Genomic DNA, 21,569 nt, shown 5'->3' with positions numbered 1-21,569 from the left:
CTTGGTCCGGCGCTTTGAAAATGTTTATGGGCGCATTTAGACAGTCAACAGACATCTGCGGCCTCCTGCTGCAAATTTATATGGAATACATACAATAACTCTGGCCGATAGATCAACGATAGTTCATTTTGACTTGTTCCTAATTTCATCCCGCGCATTAGAATAAGCACACCCGACACGGTGTGAATAATATGCAGTCAATGAAAATTAAATAGCACGCCACGTGGGATGCATACACTGCTTGTTATGCATGCTTGGTTACCTTTCAGCTTAATAATGGACTCCCAGCTAATTTTTCCTCTTAAACCTATTGTTAGCAGATAGCTATCCTAATTTTTGTCAACCTGCACCAATCGATCACAGGACTATCGATGTACTGAATATTATTATAATGTACGCGCAGAAGTCCAAATGTATTTTCCCACTTAACCATTAAATCTGTCTTTGACACGCCAAGTTCATCTCGTGCTTGAATGAGTCGTTACAAAACCTACAGACATATCATTGTCCAAGAGGTTTTTGTTAAAGAATGAATTATTGACAGTAGTTGTTAGTTGTTCCCTCGTATCGATAAAGTTCAAAATCTGTATTCCAACATTCGCAGTCAATTAATTTTAGCTATACAGCAAAAGCATCTGAAAACATCTTTTTTATAATAATTATGACAGTGGAAACAAAATTTTCTGTGTTTCGATGAGGTTTAATTATCGTAGCCAGATGTTTGATACGGAAACACGTACTGTACGTCTGTCAATGCGGTGGGTACGCGCATGGCCGGTTGCCGGTTGGTAATCCTTTTCGGCAGTCATCATACAATCAATGCTTCTGATTTTTACAGCGGTATGTAGTCCCTTTAATCAAAAAACGATTTAAAGTTTCTCCTCGGCGACTACCGTTCTGCTATGCCTACGTGCAGTACTTCGTTCTTAGAGCTCATTTGGAAGTGAAATGCTACAGTTAGTCCAGCTTCTCGTCGCTTAATTTTGTCAGTGTTCGATAATAAGCCAGAAATATGGAGGCTGAGATTACGCTAGACGATATGCACTGGTGATTTGGCGTAAACGTGTTAATGTATGGATCCTGCTGATTCCGATACCCATCTCAAAGTGCATCGGCACATCCCAGAAAGGGTCATCGCAGTCATCTTCTGGCTTTTGGCGGCAGCAAAGACTGGGCGCCAATTTGACATGCCGGGAGTTAATCAAGCAAAATGTGGTCAGATATCAGGTCAATATTCCAGCTCCAAATAGCTACCACCCATAAAATTGAGTGCAGAAATTTAAATTAAAATATCAGGTTATGTCTGGAAAAGTGTAAACTATAAGACTGCCGTCTGTGTGATCACGATCGGCTGGTCTACCGGGCACTGGCAACTTGACAAGTGCAACAGCGCAACTTTAAAGTTTAGACCGCCATATGCAATACAAGCGGCAAGTATAGACTGTACCGTTGCACTGGTCCAGCTCACATACTCTGTAGTTGAATTTCTTTATTTCTTTGTAATTATTTTTGTATCACAGTTGTAATGCGTGTATCTGTTCTGAACTATAAGTTATGGTATATTGGTCAATTAAAACTTAAACAACAAGCAGAAATATTGCTCTAGATCTACGTAGCTTCCCAATTATTAACAATAAACCATATGCTAGGTTCGAAGTGTAATTAGTGCAATTATAAATTCGTAATAGCGCTGATTGACGAGATCACAGGGCATGCAGCAGCGCCAGCAGTATCTGCTACCGGCAGGAGCTTTTAAGCCGAATACCATTTGCAGCTAATGATAGCGTGACATGATATGATTTCACGGAAATATAGTATGCTAAATTTTGTCATGCAATACCCATATTAGCCTCCTGTAACATGTCCGCGCCGTCAGCGATCCTTCAAATATGACAATTGTCCGCAAATTGAACATAATGCTTTCTTCAATTGAAAATGGCACTTTAGAGGTTTCAGTATATCCAAACGGAAGCCTCTTAAGAATCATTGGAACAGAATGAGCCCCACAAATGCACCACATACGGACCAGCGACTAGAGCCAATCGACATGATCGACGAAATGTCAGAGATTAATTAACAGCCACTTTTCCTCTAAACGACGATCTGGGAGCTGAATTTTTCAATTATGAGATTTCCTGCCGCAATGAGAGCTTGCGCATACCGGTAATTTCTTCTCTGACAAACTTCCGCTGTTGTTCAATTTGACAGTGATCTGTTGTTGACCTCCGTGTCCTCTGATATAAATTGCTTGTTGAACAAACCGGTGTCAAAAATTTAATATTTAAACACTTTAAAATTTTTATTACCGCACTCCCCGTATTATTTTATTTAAACCGCTACCAACACCATTTATTATACTCATATAGTACAACCGCAAAATTGCGTTTTGCACATTTTCTTTTACTATCATACAATATTTTTGCGGTCTGCAGATATGTGTACAGGCATTTGCAGAAGGTAATTCCGAATTTTGTGTGTAACACTTATGAACATTCAGATACTGTTCAAAAACAACTGGCAAGTATTTCGTAGCTCAATTGAATTCTGTCATTGCAAATTTTTGAAGTATATAATAATTATCTTGGAACTAAATACACACGGGAAGTGCAGTTTCAGTCCTTTAATTATAAACTGATGCCTTTTACATTGCTTTCTGTCTGGTGACCTTAAAGTTTTTGCACCTTTCCTAACACGACGGAGCTGTTACACTTGTCGCGCCGCCAGTGCTAATTCTGTACTCGCCTTCATTGACGCAATTCCTCGAGCTAAATAAATTTTAGTCCTAAGTCCTCTCATTTCCGTTTGGCCAAGGGGATATTCATGGAAGTTAAATGCGTCCAGTTGAGTTGGCTATTACCCAGTGAATTGATTTACAGTGCGGCACGCAATGCAGTCATCGAAACCGAGATAATAAGGCCCATTAGTTGTTATAATCCTATTAAGCTCCTATTTGGATAACATCAGCCACGAGGGATCTATGGCTCCATTTCTTCTCACTTACAAAACGCTTTCCGCCCATTAACAAGCACCCAAACATATATCATAATTATGCGCTAATAAATACCACATTGCCGCAGCTATAGAAATGGGAACTATTTCAGGTCGAAAATATCATGCCATCAGCAAGAATTGTAAAAATATCACTCGCTCAACGTTAATGTCAACTGGATCCGTTTCTTGTTTAGATTGCTTTGCCTTTTAAAAGGCAACGGGCCTTATATTCACGTATTTTGGCCGATCATGCAGAAAAACCAAAATGCATAGCTTTTTTTAAAATTTTATGCTTCCTGCAGATGAAAATATTTTATTAAATTATATTTCAAATAAGATATAAATAATTCTTTTATTATGCTATATTTAGAAAAAGTGACCTTATGTGCTATCGCGACATAGGTATTGCTATCAAGACCATTTATTATAAAAGCTGATTATTGCAAAACAGGCTTCTGCTCCGGTTATAAATTACACTCATGAAGTACTGTGTCAGGTTATTCAATTCTTATTTAGTAATTAGTTCTCATAATTGTTGCTGTGCGGCACTGATTGCTAAAGGCCTAGAGCTAATTAAGCAGCATACACACACCTTTAGAAACATAACTCAATAAGTAAATTGACTAATTTGTATTAAAAAACTAAGCATGTTGTCATAAAGGTTATTACGAAGCTTGCAGATTTGCACCAGATCAAATGAAAAAATTTTCAAAAACATTTGCTTCTGGTGTTATATTTTTCGTGAGTGTCAATACTTTTTTTGCTGTCACCGACGATCACTGCAGAAATTATGCGCAATTACCACTTGATGGATGGTCCGCATCGTTGTTTTTGTAATTAGCTCTAATTTCGGAAGCCATCAAAAGCCTGCAGTCGTGTTGATTGTCAGAAAGAATGCCGTTTCTCGTTTTCTTCAACGCAACCTTAGCACCGACAATATACCATTTGACATACCGCAGGATTTGGCAGTCTTTGAGGTCAAACAGCTACCGCCTCGAGAACTCATTTCTTGCTGGACCACAGTTTGATTAGCTACAAACTGATCATAATCTTGACACGACATATTTTATATCTAGAGGTAATTTAAGCATTCATTTTCACCGACACTTGCAGAAAGCACGGTTTACTTTTTTTCAGTCCTAATTGTACAGGTACAGCGTACATATATAAGCGCACATGCGGTACGATGAATTGGAGATACTGTAGGAAAAGCGGCGTCATTTATAAAGCATCGCAGTTTTTTCTCAGTTCAGTGTAATTTGCAGGTGACTAATGAATTTTATCATAAGACTTGTTTAATTAAGAAAACTGCTCTGATTAATTATTGATCAAAAGCATGTTTTGATCAATAACTCTTATCGATATATAGACGCTCTCACGCCGGTTACGAATGCATAGTCGAACCAAGGTGGTCGAACTGTATTAGCATAAACATTTCACATAACAGTTTTCATATTTTACTTATAGAGCGGTTGTTTCAAAAAGACAATTTTAACATTACTATGCCCCAGAAAACTGAAACTTGAAAGAAATCTCAATCGAATCTTTTCTCTCATCTACAAGTATATTGCAGTCGTGTTATTGTGCTCTACTGTATTTGTGTAGTTCGCGACTGACTTTTTTGGCACACAAGATATGGCGCGAGTATCTTTTAATTATACTCGTGCCGCCTTTTCCCGCTGTGCTAAATCAACCGGCTGCCATCTTGATACGGCGTGGCATCCAGCAGGGATGATGATATTTAATTTTCAGAGACCCGCGCTCAGCCTCCAAAGATTCATTTGCCGGATTGGGCAATAAATGGCTTAATCGAATTCGCGTTCAACAACTCTATTACCGTCTCAATACGCTCATCAGAGTAATGTGGCAGAAACGTTTAGAATTAAATTATTCATGCAGTAGTGGAGCATTAGTCCCAGTGCCGGATTGTGCAGCCAGTTAGCCGAACAATCAATAAAAAATCCCAACACGACACATTCACACGCGGGACGTCATATGCGTCCCACAAACAGTCGGCACTAACAGAATTTAATTATACAGATCATCCAGAAAATCTTTTCAGCGCAGCAGTCCAAGTGGAAAATGATAAGACTAACAAATAGTTTTATGTGCTAATCTGCCTATAGATTGATTTTTAATCATCTGCCATATCGCTTTATTGGAGTCGACATTGAGCGGTTAATTTAGCTCACCCCCTGCGCGACCGGCATCCGCCTGCAAAGAATATCAACCGGTCTTCCATCATATGATGCATTGACATTTTGATCCTCGGCACGCAGCAGCACCCGGAAAACTTTCGAAATACGGATTATCATTCCTGTCTCTATGTTTTTACGTGTTTGACGTGCGCTGCAGATTATAACGACATAAACTATAATCACAAACTGCATTTTTTATTGCATTAAAGCATGTAGTACAATAGTGCATTGTATCGTACTCGTAAAATGTTTTAGGATCACTTATTTTATCTTTAACAGGTACAGTTTAAAATGGGTTTGTGTACCAAGATTATTCGAAACAGTACTACAATTCTACAAATATATTAGTCCTGCCACAGATGGTACGCGTTTTTTTATCAGATCTAGAGTCATAAAAATTATCATAATAATATTATGGTATCTTGTTCCGTTTCTAGCGTAACGCCAAACAACAAACACAAATTATTTCGGTTTAGTAAATGTAAGCTTTTCTTCAGTCGGCTAAAAGTTTGCAGTATTTACCCAAAAAACTGCAGGCGCACTGTAGTTCTTTCTATTAAGCAGGAATGTATCGTCGAGAAAAATTTCGTCTAAGGATCTGGAGCCGGTCAGTTCAGGCTGCCATAAAATGAAATACTGATCATCCATTAAATGCGGACGACTACGGTGCGCTGACTGCCGCGAAAGTTATTTCCACAGAATTATCTTTGTAGGCACGCTATCCCCCTGGTTAATAAGTCAAGCACGTATTTAGTCATAAAATAGAACTTCCTGTCGTTAAGTGCAGAGCCATCTGTTTCTGTGTAGTTTGCGTATCAACAACAATTTTTCATCAATTACCTTCTCATTACGACTGTCATAACTCATTAGGCTTTGCCGGAAAATGGTTGCTCTGCGCTGGTGTTTATTGCTTAATGCACGCGGGCGCCATATTTCGGCTATTACCGCCAAAACAGTCGCTGAACTACAGCGCTTTTCTTTGCCTTTAAGTTTAGTCCCGCTGGAATTTGACTGGCGAACTGTAAACGGGAAACATCTTTGTGAAACGTTGGCCAAAAATGCCGCTACGCGACACAGGTCTTGATATTTCTGGAATAGACCATTCATTGATTCTTTAATTACATAAACGCAAAGTACGTGACCAGGTGACCTATATGCTACTGTATTTATATTTTTAGGAGTGTATTATTCTGCCATGGTGCTCCTACTACGATATATATTCTGGTGCTCGTGTATATTCTGGATCGTCGATAGCGCGCCGCCTGCACATATAGCAAATTTAAAACATATAGCATTGAGTGCATGTATTGTACAGAGTATTGCGATGGTATCTCATAAACATTTTAGGCGAATAACAGTAAAAACACAGACATTGTAAAATACCGTAGCAGCATTTTCTTATGCCGAGATGAAAGGCCTAGGAATACAAGTTCTAAATAAGTGCGGAGGAAGCATTTTTTGTGACCTCGTATTGGTACCCTGCAACGCTCTCACGTTTTGCGTGCCAGAACAGTGAGCATTAAAAAATCAAGTTGAGAAATTGCAATAGTTACGATATTAATTTCGTTAAATTTGTATACCGGTTGTTATACTTATTTTTTTCCGGCTACTCTGGATCTGGCTAGCAATATTTCCGAACTATTGACTTATTTTATTCTTAACATACGTATACTTCTATGCACGAACTGTTTACAAACCTTAACATAACATCTTTTGTCAGTGTGCGGATACTTGTAACTTGGTTAGCATTCGCGAAGCGGAGGTTGCTTTTTTTAAATTTGACGCACCTGTCTGTGTATTCGTAAATTATACTGTATATACGTAAGTTGTATCGAAGAGAATATATCGAAAGTCTGCAGTGTGAATAAGTCAATAATTATTCATGATAATACTCGTGCCATTTGTAACATGTATTAAAACGGGCACGGGTCACATTATTATTCTTCACAGTCGGATACTTATTTACCGTTCTGCAGATCTCGCAATCACATGCATGTTACAACTTCCTAAATGTTACACGTATACCGATATAAAAGTAATTGAGCTCAATATGTACAAATATTGCCAAATTATAGATGCGCATTAATATAATTTGACACTGTCGATAAGTGTTTGCTCCTGGATTTTAGTGTTTACGATCGCACAAAGAATTGAATTATGGCGGTGTTATTGCGATTTCGAGTGTTGTGAGCTGCGCCTGAACACTGTTCTTTGTTGGTTTTGACTTTTATGACGCCTGGAAGGTGTCATTTAATGAGGACGAAAGCCGTTCCGATAGATCCTGCAACGCTGCACACACGAATTCTATGGCATCAATTACCGAACATGAGCGCAAATTAACAAGATATATCGCTCAAATAATTTTTAGGTTCATTCCAACATGCCGTTTGTAATAGCCATCTTCGGCTTGGCATATTCCCCATCATCGCAGATTGTCAACTTTTACGTTTGCGTCACGTTTGACATGCTTATTAAGTTAGAAAACGTAACCACTGTTTGGTTAGAGGCATCCACCCGAATAACATTGCCATTGCATGTACCATGTCCGAGCTTTCTAATAAGCTTATTAATTATTACGGTGCTAGACATGGTATTACTTTTATAACATTGCCTATATCCAAATGTATGTACTTATACAGAAAAACAAAGAAATTAGTGAAAGTGAGAACTATTAGTTATGTTATCCACAAAGAGTAAAAACTGATTTATAAATAAGAACCTGACCCGGCAAGCGAAGCTGTCGTAGATGTGGGTTATTGATTCGCTAGCAGTTAAGAGCACTGATGTTACAGTAGACCATTGTAACAAGTCAGTTGCAAGTACTAGCTGTATGCGGCATGAACCATATAATTAATAATGATTTAATATCAATTAAATAACAACAAACAATTAACTGATATCAAGCACCGAAGCAGTTGTTATTCACTGCCGCACCTTCTGTGGCAAACAGAAATACTGAAACCAAAATAAAGCACTACAAAATACTAACTACAAAACCCTTTTTATCCAGCGAAAGCCAGTACAGGCAAAACTGCCTGCGCTGAACGTTAATTAAAATGGTACGAGTTAAAGCACTGAAAAAAACAACCAAAATCGGTATTCCTGGCCTTGGAATGCATGGTTAGAGTTCCCAAAACGGCTGCTGCATTTTCATCAACTACCGCTATTATTTTTTTTTATTATTATTCATCGTGGAGCAGGTAGCCCATTTCCGGCTAGAGTGACATACTAGCTGGGATTTTAAACCTGGCCAAACAGTAAAATCTAAAAGTACGAGTACTCTGTACAGATAGACAGAAAAGGACTCCTTAAACAAAATTCACACGGTTCAAAGCTTGCTTAAAAGCACCAATGGTACGAATATCGAACAGATCAGAAAAATTAGAATCAACAAAAAATGTCCACAATTTATTAACCTTCCAAGCAAAGGTCGTCTCGCCAACTTTTCTTCTTCGCTTCCGCCGCTAATGCAAGCTCCAGCGCTGTTTCGAAAACGCCGTAAATCGAGGTTTCCCGGTAGCTTCGTGGATTTTCCGGCTGATAAAACAGATCATTACAAACATACAAAAATGGTTAAAAGCAAGAAAACAACGCGTATGCGTTCATGACCTGACCATTTAAGTATGTATAGTTACTTTCGGGCTTCAAGTTTTTTAACAACTTCAAGGGCATTTATTTATTTATGAATGATTGATGTTTTTTTCAACAGATTCTTTCCCTTTGAATGCACATTAAAGTTGAAAATGTAAAACTTTTATTGTATACTTCTAGAGACTGTGCTGCGTTATTTAGCCGTAGTAGCTCGCCTCGACAGTGGTCCCTTCACTAGACAAAAGGCTCGTTGCGGCACGAGCTCATAAAACTTTTTTATTGTTGTCGACAAAAAGCAAATTATTTTTGAGCCTTGGATCCGATACAGGCTTCAACACGCGCCAGATATGGATGCGAAATCTGTTGTTACAGTTCATAAGTTCATATTCATAATTTATAATTATTATAACAGTTGCCTTTGTTATATTTCTTTCCGGGTTTTCTCCAAATTTTTTACTATGAACTCGTTAGTATCGAATGATTATTTGCAGCAGATCAGTACAGTACTTCCCCTTCATATTGTGGAGCAGCCTGCAATGATTGCCACGCAGGTTCCGCAACCAGCAACCAGAAGGAAAGCAGCCAACCTGGACGGTCAGCCTGAAGCCAAACAGCACGTCAAGTCCTTCGCCCTGGTTCACTGTTTCGTCAACACGGACTTGCCATCGTTGAGCCTGCGACGCTGCGATGAACTGATCGCCTCGGTTGACCACGTCTCCGATCACTTGTTGCACGAGATGTACGAATGTTGTCCGGATTTGTTAGCCCGGAAGGAATACCCGCATCTCTATACGATTCTCGACAGCACTTCATCTTCCTCCTTCGCTAGATGTATTGCCTACATAAGGAAGCAGCAAGCACTGTATATCGCGTTGGACGGGCGATATGCCAATGCGCAACCGGGGACTGATGACGAAAAATTGGACCGTAGCTACAAACCAGCGGTGCTGTTAATTGCTACTGAGAATTTTATTTTTATCTTTGACTGGACGAAAATGGATACCGCGTTTGTCCGCTCGATATTACAGCCGCTATTCGCTGATCTCCATGTGCACATCGTCGTGCATGATTTTGCCACGAAAGAGAGAATTTTGTATAAAAAGTATGGGATAAAGGCGTACAATCTCTACGATATAGCCGAAGCGGAGAAGCGCCTGGAAAAGAAGCAACATTTGAGCGCTCTGAACACGTACAGCATCGCGGATTTCCAGCAAAGATACCACAGTAAAAGCCGTATATTCGAAAAGTCATCCCACGAAACATTCCAGCATACTCCCTTGGAAAAACTGCCAAAAACTCCTAGTCGGGGTGTGAACCATTATTCACCGGAGATTTTAGAAGATTGTATGAAACAGGTGGTGTATTTGCCCATCATAAAGTCCTTGCAGACGGAGCTGTTCATGAGGCGATGCCGACAAGCGATGGAGGATGCGCTGCTGGACGTGTGGATATCGAGCGAAGAGTGGGCCTACTGCACAGCCAGTTCCAATACGAATGCGCCCATCTTTCCCAACGAAAATGACGAGACTGAGCTCACGGTGGACTGAGACCCTATGGAGTAGTGTTTCTCATACCCGATGAAAATCTGAGGATTTTTTATCTGTTAACTTAGAATTGGTTCGGATGGTGGCACTGCGTATCGTTTTATGTTTTACAGTTTTCGTTTAGCCCTAATGCAATTTCTGTTGTATTTGTTTACAATTGTGCCGGGATGAAAACAATGATTTGAACGATGTGCTAATCCATGTTATCAGTCATGAACATCTCTCGCAGTGCAGATTTCTGACTCGTGGAAATTCGTGCTCTTTTAACGATTCAATACGAAATTCACTTTTTCAGCATATATTGTTTAGTTAGAAAAATCGTTTACCAATGTCTGCCCATTCGCCATTTTACGCCAATCTCTACCAAAGCGTTTTACTGTTCCAAATTCTTAACAATTCTTATCACAAAGAAAGAAGTCAACAAATCTAACCCAAAATTATGCACAGCAGTTAGTAAAATTTTACCTTTTGGCAAAATATGTTAAACAGTAGTTGTTCGAGCTTTACACATGATTCAAAGGTGAGCTAAAAAACGGATGCAAATCGTTGAAAAAAACTTCCTGATCACGTTTAGCAGCATATTTGGAATTCTTCGCGCAGGGAACAAACTCATAATCACTGTTCAACAGCATATGCAAAGCGTGCCGAATGGCTTTCCGGTACCCCGGGACTTTCACTTGCCGGGTCATGGGATCCTTCATCACGTCCGCACCAAAACATCCACGGATAGAGTTGCGGATGATACGGACAAACACCATCATATCTTCATCGATCACCGTGTCGAAATACATCACAAAGTTATTATCTCGCAGCAAACGTCGGTGACGATCCAGGCTACCGCGAATGCCAATATAATTAGACTTCCCGTTTGCTTCGTTATCCTTGTGCGGTATCAGACTGATGGCGTTGGTAAACAACAAGAAGACTAGGGCCGAAAACTCCGGTCGACCTTCCAATAACGTCGTGTTTTCTAGGATTAACTTGTTTTCCTACAAAAAGCGTTTTCTAACTTAATATCCTCCTGAAAAGTTATTAGTTTGTGATTAAACTCTGAAGTACTGCACCTCACCATAACACCTCAATGCATACAATATTTTTTGTTCATATATAAATACCTACCATCATGCGGAGCCGACAGGATTGCCCCTTTACCTTAGTTAACTGCGTATTAATTTTAAAAGAATACTGTTTTTACAGTAGAGTCACCATACCACGGAATTGGAGGAAACATCAGCGGCCACAATCCATCGCTTCATCTTCTGTAAGGGTGCATTATTCAGAGTGATGCTGTTGACCGACGACCGTTCCATCCGGGTCACTTTCAATTCCGTTCCCTTCGTAATTCCACAGAATTCCCGAATTTCCAGTGAGCTTGCGGGTCCGTTGAACTGCACCACTTCGAATTTCGACGTGGCATTGGCGCTGGACGCGGCAGAATCGGTTCGTATGCTGCGTGGTTGCAACATCAATTTGGGTCGAGGAGGTTCTATGCACTTCTGGATATCCCGGTTATCGCGCAGTTTTAAAGACCGGTACACTGCTTTTGGAACCTGACGAGGATTGTCTCCGCTGAAGAAGACCGTGATGGCACCTTGCTCATCAATTCGAATTTCGTTGTCAGGATTAACTCCGATATTTTTATGAAAAAAAGCTTTCACTCCATTTGTGCTGATGACAGACGAATCCGATACTCGGGCATATAGCTGCACACACCTGATCGAAAAAATAAATATGTTCAAACTTCAAAGCCATTGATGTAAGTTTGTTTCACCATAAGCAATCTAATACAGACCGTTGCTGGAAAAGGAAGTACTGCTAATTCTAATTCAAACAAGTGTAAGGTCAGCAGTAACAATGTTGTATACTCGAAAACGTCGCATTACTGTGATATTCGTCACGACTCACAGTTAATTAAATTCAAAAGACATAGTCGTCATACTACACCTCCATCACCTTATTTTAACTAATTTACCATTTCACATTGTAACAAACTAACTGCTGTATTTACGTTGACAACTTAGGATTTTTCAACTTTCAACTAACCGCAGTTCATCGAGAAATGCATCACCCTTGGCGGCCACCCGTTTCGTGTCGCCGGTTCCATGGAAAAAATTCGGATAAAACGCCCCAGTAATTACCAGCTGGAGCAGCAATCGCTGGTCAATCTGATCACCAGCAGTGTCCCATTTAGATGCTTTTCTGTTGCGGAAGCTATGGGAATGGCCCACACTGAACTCTTTAACATGATTTTCCAGATCCGTCACGAGAGCGGAGACTTCGTTAATGCGGTGCCACGAAATTGAGTATTTGTTGCACCATTCCCTTTCCTCATCAATGGAACTACGAAAGACCGTGCTCTTCTGATCATACCAGGCACGATAAGCCGCTAACGCTGCCAGGGGATCGCTGCACTGCCCATCGTCCCATTCCAGCTTCATTTTGTACTTGTCATTTTCCTTCCCGAATCCACTATCCAAAAAATTTCGCGACGCAAGGCATGCCGCTATAATTATTCCTAAAAAGTCAAGGTACTATGCAAACAACTGTGACGGACAAATAGCTGATATATGTGGTAAAAGAAAGTTAAGAAACCACCAGACCAATAAAGCATTTTGTGTATCTCAAATTTAAATGAAGTAGTGTAACTGCCAGGTATAAACAAAGTTCAAAAGGCATTTTTCCAATCCAGTATTACCTTCTTCGACGCAATCAAAACAAACGGACAGAATAATCAATCGGCTCAGAGCAATATCCAGCGGTAAAGAAGCCATAACGTGTCCGAAAGCTGTCAGCTGTCCGTCGACTCGTTGCTCCCCTTTGTCATGACTGGGATGATCAGGAACCGTCAATGCTTCGGCTTGCATGAGCTCCAGCACATTGCGTTCGATATCGTTTGGATTAGGCGCATCTATGACGCCCGTCAATATTTCATATATGGTACTGGCAATTCCAAGTTTCTTCACCCTCAAAATCGTCCGATGTAGTGGCACCCGTAGCATTTCCGGTGTGGCGTGAGAGGGCAGGGTGTCATAAAACTCTCTTTGAACCAATCTAAAAGTTTGTAAGTAAACAAGAAAAAAAAATCAATTTACCAAACAAGAAAATTTTACAGCCGTAATAAAAGAAATACAATAAGATATTAATTAAAACACAATCCACTCTACAATCTGAAGCATGGAAAACGAAGAAAGCCTTTTAAAGCACAAGCGGAAACGAGAACGTATCGAAGCAGGAAGCACAAAGGAGCTTACCGGTAACAAATCCCCGACGAAACCCGCCCCGCACGTCCCCTTCTCTGCTCGCAGTTGGATTTCGACGCCCAGGTGAGATTCAAGCCAGTAAACGATGTGTTTGCCCGTCGTTCCAGCTGCTTTGTCAGGCAGAGATCCACAATATACTTCACATCCGGAACCGTAATCGAGCTTTCCGCAATATTGGTCGATACGATAATTCGTCGCACTGACGCTTTTTTCGGTTGGAAAATCCTTCGCTGGTCTTTGTTGGCAATAGTCGAATGTAGAGGAATAATTTCCCACTCTGCTCGCCGTCTAGCGCTCTCACCTTCCAGTAGCAGCATAATGCTTTTTATCTCCTTTATTCCCGGAGCAAAAATCAACACCGATCCCCTTTCAGTCGAGCGATTGCCTCTCTCCGCCTCGTCGAAGTAGGCGACCAGATTGACCAGACATTCGGTAACTACTGGCTGCATGTACGGGTCATCCAGGGAGAATACACCAAAGCGGAAACCTCCGAAAGGGATGTCGTCAAGATACTTGACTGTGACGTCAAACAGTCCGCTATTCAAAGCGATGACCGGCGGATTGTCGAGGTAAGCCACTAACTTTTCCATGTGCATTGTAGCTGACATAACAATTAACCTGACTCGGCAGTTCTTGTCTTTCAAAACGCGTTTCATCAGCAATAAAGCGAGATCCATCTCCTCCTCGCGCTCATGAACTTCATCCAAAATCACGTGCGTATAGTAGTCCAATCGTCCTTGATCTGTTACACAATTGTCAAACTACTTTTCATTTTCAGTGCCTGTATCTGCTTGTTGCGTCAAACAAGTGTACAAAAGCGGCTTCTATGTCTTTTGTCTTCAGATAAATAATAGCCTCTTAATTATTGGCGAACAAGAGGCAAAAAATCGAGAAAACTGAAATTCAAAAAACCAAAATCAAGAACTTCAACATCGAAATTATCCAATGCTTAAATGAAGTTAAATCCTGAAATGAAAAGCACGACGGACTACTGCTGTAGTTTGATAGTGTGAAACAGGACAGAAATCCAGAATTCGCATACAAATAAAATAAATCATCATGCTGCAGTAAGCGGTCAGGGTCTGTATATACAGACCCTGAAGCAGTCAGATAAATTATCTCTTACTGTGCACAAGCTTCTCCAGAAGGACCCCGAGAGTGCAGTAGACGACCCTTGTTTCGGCACTTTGAACACTTTCCTGGGCAATCTGATACCCAATCAGACCTCCTAATGTCCAACCACGCTCCTGGCACACATATCTACGAATTCAATTACGTCAAAAACGCACTCTTTCACAACCACGTTCTTAAGCGGCACATCATGAAGCATCAGTGAAATGTTTAAGTAAAATTCATAACAAAGACCTGCAGGAACTTACTGGGCAATACTGACAGCAGCGATGCGGCGGGGCTGCGTGACCACGATATAGGGCATTTTGCCCCGCCTCACAAAATTCTCCAAAATGTACTGGGGAATCTGTGTGGTCTTTCCGCAACCTGTTGCTCCATGGATCAGGGTAACGGGTGAGTTCCTCACCGTGTCCAGTATAGTCTGACGGTATTCCGCAATGGGCAGTCTACCATCGAATTGGATGCCCTTGCCCTGGCTAATGCTATCATACTCGTTCTTGATTGTAGCAGGTGGTGGACCGAGGTTTGAATTCATGGCTGAAGCGTAAGTGGAAATTCCCAGTCAATTGCCCAGCAAACCAACGGTAAAGGCCAGAACAAGAGACACCTACAGGCTACAGCACATTGCATACAACTCAACGAGCCAGCGGGTCAAGCAAACCAGGCAAATCACTGCGAGTACTTACTGCTTCAGAGGAACTTACACAAAATACCAAATCCCCACTGAAGACGCACGTCTTTCAGGAATACCAAACACTGAAACACGACAAATCTGATCTTTGCGAGATGGAAAGAATTCAACGGATAACTTATAACTCAGTCGAAAAAAGTATCGAGTTTGACAAAATACAAATGCTGTCAGCTTTTCGGCGAATAAAAACCAAAAATGACGCGTGTCACGTGCGCCGACTACCAAGTAGTAGTTTCCAGACAGGTAAACCGCTCCTCTAAGCGGGTTGCCGTAGACCCCTGCGTATAGCGTAAAATAATTTTTTATTTTTTAATCTTCAAACTTTTTTGAAGATTTTTTCAGATAAGTACAAACGGGTTACAAAATTCATAATGGGTATGGGTATATAATATATATACCCACCTTGCAAAATTAAAACCTTCGTGAAACACGCACGTCGAACCTGCACGGGTTGTCTAACACGGTGCATCTGGGAAACAAACGTTTAGCTAACGTATTTTTTACAAACTGTTTTACTCGGGTTATACGGTTAGTCATACCAGAACTCTAAAGCTTCCGAAATCGCAGCGCGTACGTTTTCTTAATTTATTTTTCAGACTCCTGAAAACTCGATCTCGAGCGTCATTTATTAACTCTTGAATTGAAGATGCTTGAAATAAAAGCGTTATGTTATAACAATGTATGGGTTTTGGATACGCAAACGAGACAGTACCATCCCGCCCAGCGCGCACCACTGCAGGCATTGAACAGCTGCCGCCTCGTACAAATTCTGATTAGTGAGTAAAGAACGTAACAATAAACATAAGCGTAGAGTTACATATGGAAAAACTGACACGTAAGGGTATTGCATGACGAAGCACAGCATATGACGTCCAATATAACTGATAGAAAACTAGAGTGTTTTATATACGTACTTATATTCTGCGTAGCCATATAATACGATAACGTCCCATCATGACAACGTTGAGAAAGACATTTAATCTGCGAGCGTAAACAATGACGTGGGTGCATGAACAGCTGTGATTAAAGCAGCATATTAGAGCCAGTGGATTCTGGTGACATTAATTCGAATGTGGTCATCACAGTTTTGCGCGTGACCATCGGTTCCTGGTAGCGCATCAGCGGCGTCCAGGCGGTTATCTGAAAGGACGCGATGACCTCGCCCTTAATGACCTGCATGTCGACACTGGTGTCCTCGTCACTGTCGTGCTCCACACGGTTGACATCGGTTTTAACGGGCGCCACACTGGTCGTCGGGCCGCAGTTGGTGCTACCCGTGTTAGGCGTTGATGGCATCGGTGAGTGCTGCATGTTACAGCTGAGATAGAGATTGGGGCGTTTGTCGTACTCCGGCGGAGAGAAGTTTTGTGACAGTTTATAATTGGAACAGTACTCGGGCCGGTAGCTGGACTCCCGCGGTAGCATCAGATTCGGTGTGCTCAGTGCGTCGGATTTGTTTTTCGTACAGCGATAACAGGCTTTAGCGTAGCTCTGCTTAAAATTCTCACTTAAAATGGCGTATAATATGGGATTAACAGCCGAATTAGCGAAACAAAGGCACTGCAGTATAAGCGATAAGTAGACAATGCGCTGACTAGCGCGAATTTCCGCGGGAGTCAAGGGACAGGACAGCAGATGATTAAACTGGCTGGATGCGCTGAAGGAAATGAACAGCTGACTTCCCCTGGAAAAGGCCAGACAAGATTAAAAAACTGGAGGCAATGAACTTAAAAGAAATGCTGAGGGAATACAAACTGCAATAGTTAACAGTGTTACAATTGTAACATACTCCATATTTGGTGGTACACCATTCAAGGTTCGTTTTCCGATGACAGTAATGTGAACATACGGCGTGGCCATGCATTGTTCGGTTTGTGCTGTGCATTTCAATATGATACAAGCTACTGTTTAGTGTCTTTCAGAACTTCACCCCACTTCAACAAACTAAACTGGGAATTCAGTTGCGCTTTGCTTCGAATTATGCACATATTTTTCCTTTGGAATTTTACGGTAGCAGCATCCCCGCGAGTTTTGACATGGAGTCGAGTATCTTTCGCGGCAGAATCGATATGACATCACTGAGACGACTCATCGGATGTTGGTTAATCTCTCTCGGCTTACAAGGATACATAGTCTTAATTTTGTGAAGAGCTTCGCGAGATTGTTATTAATTTTCTGTGGCCTCCAGCCTACTTATGACCGGCCATCGAAATTATTTTTGTGCACTTTTGGGAAGCAAATACTGCAGTGCAACAACGATGCATGACCTTTCCTCGGCAAACATGATTCCACGTAATGGTATTTGCTCTACTTTTATTATTTTAATTTAATCCACCAGTCTTATAATAAATTTCAGCAGTGACCGAAATCGAATGCTCACTTCGATTTCAAAACGTGTACAGCTAACATATTTCACTAGCCTTAATAATTAAATTTAACTGATTCAAATTTGTGTCATTGAATGAAATTTGTTGGACGTATTTGCGCAAATGTCAGCGTAAAGGTGGCACCATTATTAGTTTAACCTTACACCGTTTAATAGTAATCTGCGATATTGCAAGCGTTGACCTTACCAATAAGGCGTCCAGCACAGCAGATAAACGACGATTACCACAAATATCATGACGGTGACCCTACGCAGCCGGGTCCGCCGTTTTGTAACGGTGGGATTGGGTGGATACACTATGGATGAAGTGCTGCTGGGGTGATCGTGCGAATTATGACGACTGCGCAGTCGCTGTACCACCAAGCCATAAAACGTCAACATAAAGGCCACCGGAAATGCGTAACCCAAGACGAAACAATACAAGACGAATGCATGGTTTCCGGAAACATGAAAGGAATCGGGCCAAAATATGTTACAGTGGGTTACGCTGCCATCTGCGGCTGAATCGGTCTCGGCGTACAAAAACACCGGATACACTAAAAAATTTATGTGGGCTGTCAGTTGTAACATCTGTGAATATTCAATTTCGATTATGTATTCCCGTGTACTGCCACAATAATATTGCTATGACACTGTACAGGCCACAGATACGCAGTCTGCGATGATTTCCTTTTCATTAAGCTCCAGAAAAAAACTTAAATAATGCCTTGAAATTCCTAGAACTACTTGAAAAGTCTTGTGAAGAATTCTTCAGTATTTTACTTCTCGTTTTGAATTATAATTGTAATAAAAAGGTTTAGCGCTAAATGTTGTATGTTACAAATTCTGCTTAGTTAGTAATCTGTTTTGCTTCATACCCTAAAGCAGACTTACTGAGCATTATGGCTAATGCCCACACCAGGGAGCATACAAAAACAGCTGTTCGTGTTGTTCGGATCTGACGACTTCGAATTGGTAAACTGAAATAAAATCATAGATAATTCAACCATATTTTTCACCTATGCATTTGTCGGCTGTGCATATATGTATGATATGTAAAAATCGAGCGATTCTCTCAGAAATTCTGATGAAACAATAATAAGCAGTTCTGTAGTTGTACTCAAAGCAACTGCTAAAACAAAATCACCTGGGTCTCTGACGCCCTTTGTGTAAGTTACGGCTACAGTAATTTATTACAAATAAGCCTATGAAATATAAAGATGTATTTTATTTTTAATTTGTAGAACCGTTAACATTGACTAAACAAGAGATATTATTATGCAATCGTACTTTGTATTTTGCTCGTATATACACCAAATTCAACGCTACATCATTATTGCTCCTACAGACACTCACCATATTGCTACGTAGCGATCTGCAGACATCGTGACCAGGAAGAAGCTTGATGCAAATTGATTGACCGTTGACATTGAATAATAGCTGTCAGAAACAAAATCCTTTTAGTATACGGGAAAAATATTTTGACGCATATGTATATAATGACAGCGTCTGTATGCATAATATCTATATACGCGTACAAGCTACAGAAATTTGCAAGAAAAGTTTTTGGATAAGCAGCTGCACTGCCTAACGGCGATATGTTTATAACAGCTACATTACTTTCGGAAGGAAACTCTCAGTACATCTAGAGGAAATGAACAGCTTCCAGACCGGAAGCTTTAAAACTTTGAAGCTGCGAGGGATAATTGTCTGCCAAAGATCCGTTCCATAAAGTTAGGTGCACCCGGGGAAGAGGATGTGAAGATAATACTGTACACTTTAAACTTCCCGTTATGGTACTACAACCGCCTTCACTTTGCACTTATCATAAAATTATAAACCCCATACCAGAAATTAGAGGGAAAACGTTATGTAAAGAGGCGTGGCACGAAAGCTACCAGTCGTGCTGTATATTTGAAAAAAGATTTTATTTTAAGAAGTCAGTTTTCATGATTTGTATTGGCATAGTATTTTTACTTATTGCGGAAACAACTGCAATGAAAATTTGCTTAAATGCCATGGTTCTTTGCGCGCGAGCTTACCATGAAAATAACTGCGCCACAAACAGGTGACCTAAACTTTATCTTCGAGGAAAACGGTATGAATCTGCGGCATGCACCATTAAAAGTCAGTTGGCACTGAACTTGACACATTTAAGTTAACACTGCGACGACTGTAGCAGTGACGACAGTCGATGGCTTTGGTGATTACTAATATAATGTTCAATACTATGTGAGTACAGATTCAGTAAATCCAAAAATTGTAAGGAAATTAGAAATAGGCAACGACGCACAAAAGTAAAATATGATTCGAAATTAACATGAATAATAGTATCAGACACCACAACGCACAAAAGCCAAAGATATACAAACCCTTACATTTTGCAGTAAATGTTTCCAAACGGCCAGTGTTCAAGTATGGATGTGGTCATCAAGAAAGGGATATTGACGAGAAAAGCGATATCAGCCATCGCCAACATCAAAATAAAAACGTTTGTTACGGTGCGCATTGCCGAAAACCGGCACACCACATAAAACTACAAAAGAGGAAACCGATGATACATATAGACAAATTTGTGTGCATTTTGCGATGAACTGCTATCAAACGTGTATAGTAAATTTCTGTACTTATAAGAAAGGCATTTCTTAATGTTCGAGCATCGATTATAGTAGTAGTAATTAAGGTATGGTTATTAACATAAAAAGCAAATCTCCTGGCTCATAAATGAGTTACTGCACTTATGTATACCGTGTACGTAATGATTAAATATAACAAAAAAAAACACAAAATATACATTAAGCACTTACAACTAGAATATTTCCGCTTAATCCCACCAAACATATTATGGCATTTATTGCATTAACGGTATACAAAACCGCCGGACTCGCACTGGTCGCAAAGATGGAATCGTTCATGCAGGCATGCTGATAATCGTAAACAGAGCTGGGGCTGGCGCGCATCGTGGGTTCCGGATTAAGCGGCATGGTATACATATGTATTCTTCAAAATGTCAACCCCAAGAAGTAAGCGTAAAGATGAATGCTAATAATGAATCTCTAAGTAGCTCTGAATTTCCGTTGTGGATAATATTATTTTAACTGTTGGATGTGAATATTATTTTCACGTCCAGAAAGCACACAGGCGTTGATTAAATTTGCTGATAAAGAGAGCAACGGTAAAGTGATCCTCGAGGAGTACCGTCAATATCATCACATGGCCGGAGATTGGTGCAATATGATTAAACGGGAGAATACATATGCATGTATTCAGATGTGTGGGAATGCCGGGTGTCCTCCGCTCAGGACACGTGCTGTGCCAGCGCGACGTTAAGAAAGGGAGAGAAAAAAGAGAATTAAAACTCACCGTCGGGAGTAAATGGCAGTGGATATAGCCGGGACGGTTTACACTTCACACTGTGTCATTGTAGCGGGATAAGTGTGGATTTAATATGCGCCTATGTGTGAACGTGTAGCACCGTCAAATCATCCAGTCTGATGTGCCGGGGCGCCAGTTGTGTTAAGTAATAAGCACCATGTACGCACTGCATGCGGCATATACGCGTTCCATGTATAACTAACTGTATTACAGTTTACCAGGAAGTAATACGACAGCACTGATCCGGCTTCCTGGCATCGTCCGGCGCATCCTCTTTTTCTCTCTATCCCGCTTCCCTGCGTCTAACGCGGCGGCGGCCTGGATTACCTTGCACGAACCGAAGGGAAAATAATCAAAATATTGCCTTCCTTACAGCGGCTTCATTGCCACGTCGACGGAAGAATTAAAAAGCTAAGGGATTTA

The 21,569-nt window shown here is 40.7% G+C and overlaps 3 protein-coding genes across 6 annotated transcripts; 1 reads left to right on the top strand and 2 right to left on the bottom strand.

Annotated features, from left to right (window-relative positions):
- The first annotated feature begins 9,126 nt into the window (after positions 1 to 9,126).
- LOC129587845 (uncharacterized) lies at positions 9,127 to 10,536 on the top strand. The gene has a single exon (XM_055481785.1). It carries the CDS (start codon positions 9,128 to 9,130, stop codon positions 10,325 to 10,327), a length of 1,200 nt encoding a protein of 399 aa, XP_055337760.1. The 5' UTR covers position 9,127; the 3' UTR covers positions 10,328 to 10,536.
- Positions 10,537 to 10,683: 147 nt separating this feature from the next.
- Positions 10,684 to 15,576, bottom strand: LOC129587670 (ATP-dependent RNA helicase TDRD9-like). 4 transcript variants are annotated; one of them, XM_055481514.1, is made up of 8 exons: positions 15,402 to 15,576; positions 14,964 to 15,329; positions 14,711 to 14,844; positions 13,576 to 14,326; positions 13,020 to 13,375; positions 12,368 to 12,839; positions 11,536 to 12,037; positions 10,684 to 11,313 (listed from the first exon to the last, which is right to left on the bottom strand). In XM_055481514.1, the coding sequence occupies exons 2-8, from the start codon at positions 15,248 to 15,250 to the stop codon at positions 10,828 to 10,830; spliced, it is 2,988 nt and encodes a 995-aa protein (XP_055337489.1). In that variant the 5' UTR covers positions 15,251 to 15,329; positions 15,402 to 15,576; the 3' UTR covers positions 10,684 to 10,827. The 4 variants fall into 4 exon arrangements, with proteins under 4 accessions (XP_055337489.1, XP_055337491.1, XP_055337490.1 ...); XM_055481516.1 differs by having other exon boundaries at positions 14,964 to 15,322; XM_055481515.1 differs by having other exon boundaries at positions 15,420 to 15,576.
- A 500-nt stretch (positions 15,577 to 16,076) lies between these two features.
- On the bottom strand, positions 16,077 to 21,517 carry LOC129587773 (somatostatin receptor type 4-like). Its single transcript, XM_055481679.1, has 6 exons — positions 20,579 to 21,517; positions 20,150 to 20,307; positions 19,128 to 19,211; positions 18,666 to 18,751; positions 17,980 to 18,328; positions 16,077 to 17,090 (listed from the first exon to the last, which is right to left on the bottom strand). Exons 1-6 carry the CDS (start codon positions 20,762 to 20,764, stop codon positions 16,430 to 16,432), a joined length of 1,524 nt encoding a protein of 507 aa, XP_055337654.1. The 5' UTR covers positions 20,765 to 21,517; the 3' UTR covers positions 16,077 to 16,429.
- Positions 21,518 to 21,569: the final 52 nt, after the last annotated feature.

The sequence above is a fragment of the Paramacrobiotus metropolitanus genome, unplaced genomic scaffold, assembly GCF_019649055.1.
Source record: "Paramacrobiotus metropolitanus isolate TYO unplaced genomic scaffold, Prichtersi_v1.0 Parri_scaffold0000026, whole genome shotgun sequence".
NCBI classification, from domain to species: domain Eukaryota; kingdom Metazoa; phylum Tardigrada; class Eutardigrada; order Parachela; family Macrobiotidae; genus Paramacrobiotus; species Paramacrobiotus metropolitanus.
This window is presented reverse-complemented; position numbering and strand designations above follow the sequence as displayed.

Bases quoted from the DNA above. Each gene is read 5' to 3' on its own strand.
- LOC129587670 (XM_055481514.1), bottom strand. From the start codon at position 15,250: ATGAATTCAAACCTCGGTCCACCACCTGCTACAATCAAGAACGAGTAT. The intron at 13,376-13,575 runs GTAAGCTCCTTT...ACAAACTTTTAG, and splicing joins TCGTCGGGGATTTGTTACCG to ATTGGTTCAAAGAGAGTTTT. The intron at 11,314-11,535 runs GTATGGTGACTC...CGCTTTTTGTAG, and splicing joins ATGTTTCCTCCAATTCCGTG to GAAAACAAGTTAATCCTAGA.
- LOC129587845 (XM_055481785.1), top strand. From the start codon at position 9,128: ATGGATGCGAAATCTGTTGTTACAGTTCATAAGTTCATATTCATAATT.
- LOC129587773 (XM_055481679.1), bottom strand. From the start codon at position 20,764: ATGTATACCATGCCGCTTAATCCGGAACCCACGATGCGCGCCAGCCCC. The intron at 19,212-20,149 runs GTAAGGGTTTGT...TGTTTCTGACAG, and splicing joins GGAAACATTTACTGCAAAAT to CTATTATTCAATGTCAACGG. The intron at 17,091-17,979 runs GTAAGGTCAACG...GGCCTTTTCCAG, and splicing joins CTGTGCTGGACGCCTTATTG to GGGAAGTCAGCTGTTCATTT.